The sequence below is a fragment of the Sinocyclocheilus rhinocerous genome, unplaced genomic scaffold (assembly GCF_001515625.1).
Source record: "Sinocyclocheilus rhinocerous isolate Xijiao unplaced genomic scaffold, SAMN03320098_v1.1 scaffold760, whole genome shotgun sequence".
NCBI classification, from domain to species: Eukaryota; Metazoa; Chordata; class Actinopteri; order Cypriniformes; family Cyprinidae; genus Sinocyclocheilus; species Sinocyclocheilus rhinocerous.
Window position 1 is genome coordinate 875,506 of NW_015667422.1, and position 7,642 is coordinate 883,147.

The 7,642-nt window shown below is 36.0% G+C and overlaps 1 protein-coding gene across 1 annotated transcript in view; it reads left to right on the forward strand.

The window, feature by feature from the left end:
- Positions 1-7,642, forward strand: part of ntrk3b (neurotrophic tyrosine kinase, receptor, type 3b) — a 126,138-nt gene that overhangs the window by 110,795 nt on the left and 7,701 nt on the right. The window contains exons 13-15 of the mRNA XM_016545819.1: positions 85-215; positions 2,205-2,377; positions 6,523-6,766. Of these exons, the coding sequence (XP_016401305.1) occupies positions 85-215; positions 2,205-2,377; positions 6,523-6,766 (548 nt within the window). The remainder of the gene's footprint in view (positions 1-84; positions 216-2,204; positions 2,378-6,522; positions 6,767-7,642) is intronic.

Genomic DNA, 7,642 nt, shown 5'->3' on the forward strand with positions numbered 1-7,642 from the left:
GCACCATTGTGAACTCATGACCTTGACATACAAAACACAAATTTAATAACGTTATGGTTTTCTCTTTCTGTATTTCTCTTTCAGATGTGCAGCATATTAAACGGAGGGACATTGTTCTGAAGAGGGAGCTGGGTGAGGGAGCTTTTGGGAAGGTGTTTCTGGCTGAATGTTACAACCTCAGCCCCACCAAAGATAAGATGCTGGTGGCTGTGAAGGTAAGGCATGTTTTTTGCAGTTAAAAGCACCTTCTTCTGGCTTTGCTTTGCTCTGACTTTTCTCAGAATAGATGCATTTCTTCTGTGCACTCCATGCCATTTCCAGGAATGTGCATTATGAAAGTAAATGCACATTTCTGCTCTCATTTCACACAATCTAAAGAAGTTTGGGTCAAAATTTAAAACTTGTTTTTTCTTTTTAAGCTTTACTTTCAACTAGGTTTTGTTACACCAACTTTTCACAATCCAGTTCCAATAGATAGAAATCTTGTTGATCTTGTCAAACTGCAGTTTTGTGTTTCTACTGGTTTTATATACACATATACAGTGGTGTGAAAAAGTGTTGGCCCCCTTCCTGATTTCTTATTTTTTTGCATGTTTGTCACACTTTAATGTTTCAGATCATCAAACAAATTTAAATATTAGTCAAAGATAACACAAGTAAACACAACATGCAGTTTTTAAATGAAGGTTTTTATTATTAAGGGAAAACAAAACCCAAAACTACATGGCCCTGTGTGAAAAAGTGTTTGCCCCCTAAACCTAATAACTAGTTGGGCCACCCTTAGCAGCAACAACTGCAATCAAGCGTTTGCGATAACTTGCAATGAGTCTGTTACAGCGCTGTGGAGGAATTTTGGTCCACTCATCTATGCAGAATTGTTGTAATTCAGCCACATTGGAGAGTTTTCGAGCATGAACCGCCTTTTTAACCCTCATGTGGTATTCGGGTCCTTTTTGCTCTGAAAATTTTTTCTTTTTCCCGAAAATACTAGTTAATGTTATCGCATTGGATGCGTGTGTGTAGTGACAAGGATAAACATGGATTGTGTGTTTTGTGTCCAAAGAATGAACCAGAAAACAAAATCTTTACTTTTGAATGATAAACAATTTTTGTCTCTAGCGTAAAATATGGGTCCTTTTGAAAAAAACAGTTAAGAACTGGTCTAGAACTACTTTTAAGGCCAATAACATCATTTAACCATCGGAAAGCACTCTCCAGATATTGGTTCTCCACTTGATGTCCAATGTAAAATATGGGTCCTTTTGCAAAACCAGTTAAGAACAGGTCTAGAATGACATCTTAAGGCCAATAATATCATTTAACCATCAGCGCTCTCCACATCTGAACTTCCTCCTCTAATCCAATGTACTGCCTCAGTCACCAGAGCGATTGAAACTATTACATCATAAAGATAACTGAAGATGCTGTGAAAATACTCTGGTGTCATGAGGATATCTTGCAGGATGCTGCAACAGAAAGCCAGCATGCACGTCAGGACTGTGTTGAGTAGCATGGCACTAACACTTCCCCCGACGGAAATGAGCGCTTCACCATCTGTGTCATATACGCCATTCTCTGTCGATGCCTCCCTCTGCTTGTGTCAGAGAGATCAGGGGAATTCTGTAATTAAAATCAAATTGCATCATGTGCCATTCAGGCTAAGTTATCACTTAATTGGTAGGAGCAGAACTCACAGCGAAAAGGCTAGTAAGCACTTTGGAGTTCCTGGGAACATTAAATGGTTGTGTTTTTGTTATGCTGTGTCAGGAAATACAATTACAAACACCACTGGAAAATGTTGCAAATATTCCGAAATATTCAACCTCTGCTAGACTGGTTTATAAAAATCAAAATAATGTGCAGCAAAATGAGACATTACATTTGGATTTATTACGTATACTGTTTGTATTCATCGTTTTATTTGAAAACTCCTCAATGAACTTAGCCATTAACATGACATGTTTATGCAAGTCGTGTCACTGAAGCACTTTCGTTTTGAGAAGTCACGCTGTGGCCTTTTGTTGTACATTTTCATCTCTTTTCAGTTGATGGCAGACGTCCTGAAATGCAATTTGGCATATTAGTTTAACCTCCATCTCATTTCTCCTTGCCTAGAGGACAACTTCAGTAAAAACGTGGCATCCCACTCTCCATTTGTTTTCATCTGTACACCTCCTAGATTGAACATGCTTTTTGTTTCTCAGACTCTTAAAGATCCGACCCTGACTGCCAGAAAAGACTTTCAAAGGGAGGCCGAGCTCCTCACCAACCTCCAGCACGAGCACATTGTGAAGTTCTACGGCGTGTGCGTGGACGGTGACCCTCTCATCATGGTGTTTGAGTACATGAAGCATGAAGACCTCAATAAGTTTCTGAGGTATTTTTATTGGGATTTCAGTGGGAATTACACAAAAACGTGCCTCTAAAATTGTACCTATAAATACAAGTCACTGCAGTTTCCAGCTGAAATGAACACTAGAGATAGTAAAACACCAACAACTTTTATTCTTTATCACACAAATTATGATTACAATGCCAGATTATTGATTATTAAAGAACTTTCATGCAGTTCCCTGCACGATACTATGTTATGACCTCAAAAAGCTTTTACTATAGCACATGATTTGCAAACTAATACATTGTGATGTTTGCATCACATAAGCTCCGTATGTATTAGGGATGTGCGAGAATAGCGGACTAGTCGGCTAAACGGAACTGCTGCTGCTAGTCAACATTGGAAATACTAGTCTAAATTTAGTAATTTTAATGTTAAACTTTTTTAAAAATAATCAAATATTTTGAAAAGTGAATATCTGGAGCGGATAACATAATTCATTTAATTTCGCCTCAGACATTGCATGCATGCGTTTTCTTCGTGTCACTCAGTGCCTGCTCAGAAATGTCCGCTTGGAAACAAGGAGCAAGGTGTGGGAGAGTATTTACCGGTTTAAAGGGGGAAACATTATGAACGAAAGGGAACAGACTTTCTTCAGAAATATTTAATTGACATTTTTTTTCATGTTATCTCCTTATAATTCCTTATAAAATGTATTGCTGTTTTGTATACAGGAGCAACCATGGTAACCGCTGTATTTCTGCTTGTCCAAAAGCGCCACCTAATGTCAGAGAGGGCATTTGCATTTTCATTCAGCACATCTGATGCTTTTGTTGCTGTCTGTCAGTGTTGTACATTTTAACATTTTGATGGAAAATAAGAGCTCAATAATTCGAATAATAAGGTGTCTGGAATTAGTTGACTCACTCTAAAAAATGCTGGGTTAAAAAGGGAAAAACCCAGCTATTGGGTTGTTTTGACCCAGCTATTGGGTTGTTTTGACCCAGCGGTTGGGTTGTTTTGACCCAGCGGTTGGGTTGTTTTGACCCAGCGGTTGGGTTCAAAACAACCCAATAGCTGGGTTATATTTAACCCAGCATTTTTTAGAGTGCTGTTTGATTAATAGATTAAGTATTCCAAATGGATCGCATAATCACAATGTCTTCTAAGGGTTTCTTACTTAGTCGACCAGTTGGTTACAAAATTTCCATTTAAACAACTTTGAAATTAGTCGTAGCGCACATCCCTAATATGTACACATTTTTTAATGTAGTAAACTTGCTTGGTAGCCCACCTGGTACAGCATTGCACTTGCAGGTCGGCCCTGTGAAACACAAGTCACGATAAAACAGCTCAATGACTGGTAGAAGCAAGCTAAAATCTATTGTCTCATGTTTGCTTTTGTTTACAATATATGTGGGTATTACGTTATTTTCGAAAGTAACGGAATATTAACCTTTCAGTTCCACTCACTGGACATTGTCGCGATATGTACAACAGCCAAACTAATAAAACGTTGCCAGGCACATATGTCTATCATCACTTACTGGACATTTCACTTTTAAAGTGCCGCAAGAAGTGACATGCAAGAAGTGACAATATCATTTTGCAGAAATGTTGCCACAGGAAATGAGTCTGGGCTGGAATTATAGGACTATAGTGTATTATGAACTCCCTAAGCAAAAGCTGTCTGAAATTGTAGGTAGTGAAATTATTCTACCTCCTAAGATACCTAATTTTGGCCAAAAGTTTTGGGAATATCACATTTCCTTCATGAATGATGTAATTTTATAATGCGTTGCAACAAGCAATGATTTATATTTATATATATATATATATATGTTGGATAGAGCCAACCCAGAGGAAAATTGTATTGCTCACAGGTGGCACAGTAAACTTAATTTCTGTTATTTTTATTGTAGTACCAACTTTGTCTAAAATATTTTTTCTTAAAATCCTTTAGGATAAATAAAAATGGACAGAGATTTATGCATAATATCTCAGATAATTTGATCTGTGAGCAATTTCAAACATTACGGAGATCTCTTCTGAAGATTTTTTTTGTTCTCCATTTCATGTCATCACTGTTTAGCAGAAGTCATTCAGATATTAAAGAGAACTGAAAGATTTACTGATGGGAAGTAGTTATATACAGTATGATTTAAAATATGTATATGTATAATTTTACCATTTCAACTATGAGTCGCATAAGGTTACTGCTCCTTCAGCAAATCACTCAACTATGAAATTTCATGTCAGTTTCAATGCTGTTTATATAGACAGCTGCCCATAGGCATTAGATATTGAAACAGCTCACTAGGTTTTGAGACACAAGATTCTATTTCAAAATGGCAGCATGTGATTGAACTTCATTGTATGCATGTCGCAAGGTGAATTGAGGCCATATGAATTATAATTTGCAGGGGAGAACTGTGAAAATATAAAGGCAGATAGAGTACTGGAGTGAGCTTATTGTCTTGTGGGAGCAAAGTGATGGGTGTTGATAATAAATTATTCTTTTGTGTAGTGAGATAATTTTTTCTTACACTTATGCAGATGGCCAGACTTGCATTTCAAGAAAAAAAATGATGATGAAATTATTTTTAGAAAAGCTGCTATGATACATGTCTTGTTGATTTTCATGGACAGCAAAAGGATGTATATCATATTAGACAAGTCAGAGTATATCATTTGAAGAATAGTGCACAACAGTGTACAGCTTAGTTTTTCAGCAGCCATGGTTAGGATTTTTTCCCCCCAGTCATTTACTCTATAGGCATTTCAAGAAATACTCTTCAGTAATTTTAAGTTAAGTCATAAACTAACCAACAGTTCAATCCCAACTTGTGGTTTGGTTTGGTTCATGACTCACAAACTTTGGTTAGAATCAAAAAGTATTTAAAATATTAAAATTTACATACAAGGTAAAGACTATATGTAATTGAATCATAAATTATGATACATTATAAAAGCAAGGACTAAGTTGTTGATTATACACTAGTTCAAAAGTTTGGGGTCAGTATAATTTTTATTAAGTTAGATTTATTTACATTATAATACTTTTTCAGCAAGGATGCATTAATCAAAAGTGACAGTAAAGACAAAAATTATATTTAAAATAAATCCTGAAAAAAAAAGGTCTCACAGTTTCCACAAAAATATTAAGCAGCACAACTGTTTACAACATTGATAATAATAAAAATGTGTCTTGAGCACCTAATCAGCATATTAGAATGATTTCTGAAGGATCATGTGACACTGAAGACTGGAGTAAAGATGCTGAAAATTCAGCTTCACATCACAGGAATAAATTACATTTTAAAATATATTAAAACCGAAATTATGAATTGTAATAATATTTCACAATATTACCGTTTTTACTGTATTTTTGATCAAATAAATGCAGCCTTCATGACCATAAAACACTTTTTTAAAAAACATAATAAAAAAAAAATCTTACTGACCCCAAACTTTTGAACGGTAGTGTACATATAAATTGTAATATCTTTTAAGTTTACTGCACAGTGCACACTATTCAAATACATAGACAACATACAAGTTTTTTTCTGGGAATGTAGGGAGATTGCTGTGCACATTTGGTGGGATTCACATTTCTATGGTAACTGATCTCTCTTCAGATTATGAAAATGAAAGTTTTTTTTCTTTGTTTGTTTGTTTTTTCCGAAACCAGCTGCTGGTTTGCTGCTGGGATTGTTAGCTCTTCAACATACAGTTGAAGAGCACGCTGCTGAAGAGGCACTGACCAGAAGAGATACACAAATTACAGTCGAGCCCTTTTGAACAGCCACCTTATGCAAATGCTGCCGCAATCAGACAAAAATCATTTTCCCTGAGTGAAGAGAAAATCAAAAAGTTAACTGAATAGGTGATTTTATTTCACCAGGCAGTTAAAGTCAAAGCACATCTTTCTTTGCCTTGACTTACTCACTTCAAATTAGACAGCTTTACAGGATTAAAGGATTAGAGGGGGAATTATTTTATAGGGCAATAAGGCAGTGCGTTTGAACACTTCGACCCTGTGCCCTTTTACATTGATCCATAATCAATTTTCCCTGCTCGGATCCCTAACACAAGTAATTGCAAACCTGGACGAAGCTCAGCAGTGAAGGACAATTACTGCCAAGACTAACAAGTGTAACCAACATGCCTTTCTCCCCACGTTTCAGAGCCCATGGTCCAGACGCCATGATCCTTGTTGATGGCCAACCGATGCAGTCTAATGGGGAACTTGGTCTCTCGCAGATGTTTCATATCGCTACACAGATAGCGGCAGGCATGGTCTACCTGTCCTCCCAGCATTTTGTGCACCGTGACCTGGCCACCCGCAACTGCCTCGTGGGTAACGGCCTGCTCGTGAAAATTGGAGACTTCGGGATGTCCAGAGACATCTACAGCTCAGATTACTATCGAGTAAGTTTAATTAACTACATTTTTTGTGGTCAAAAACATTTATCTAGTATCACGACCGGTACATTTCTTTTTTATCTGCACTTCTGAACCTAAAGTACAGGAATGTTCTGGGTTATTGTCAGTATTTGTGGCTTAATGTCAATTACCAAAGAGAATAATATATATTTATATAAAAAAAAAAAATTACAGTCAAGTAAGGCACTATCAATTGAAGTAAAAAAGGACCATGTAAGTGAAAGAAAATACATTATTTATTCACCCTAATGATATTTCAAAACCTGCATGACTTTTTCTTTTGAAAATGTATTTTTGTCCATACAATGAAAGTCACTGGGGTCCAATTTTATTATGGAACCTACTGACTTTCACTGTGTGGATGAAACCGGTGGAAAAATTCTGGCTTTACAACACAAATGGATGTATTGTGGTATAACTTTGCAAAGACAAGGATTGCAAGTGATTTTATCACACTAGTCTGACGTTAACAGGATGTTTAATTTTTGTATATTTTAATATGTATTGCATGACCCTGTTTACTTCCATTGTAAGTGCCAGACTACTACCATAACATTTGCTTTCTTTCAGTTCATGGATTAGATGTGGTAGCCAACATTATGACACTGGATTCAATCTTTTTGTCAACTTGATTTCTTTCAATTACCACAGATTTGCAAAAAAAGAATAAAAAATTTATTTATGGATAATTTTGGCAATACAGACTAAAAAATGTAGATGCATAAGCTCAGAGCAATGAGGCCTATGATCACTCCATTCCAATATATATATATATATATATATAAATATATATATACTGTCAAACGATTGATCACGATTAATCGCATCCAAAATAAAAGTTTTTGTTTACTTAATTACTTA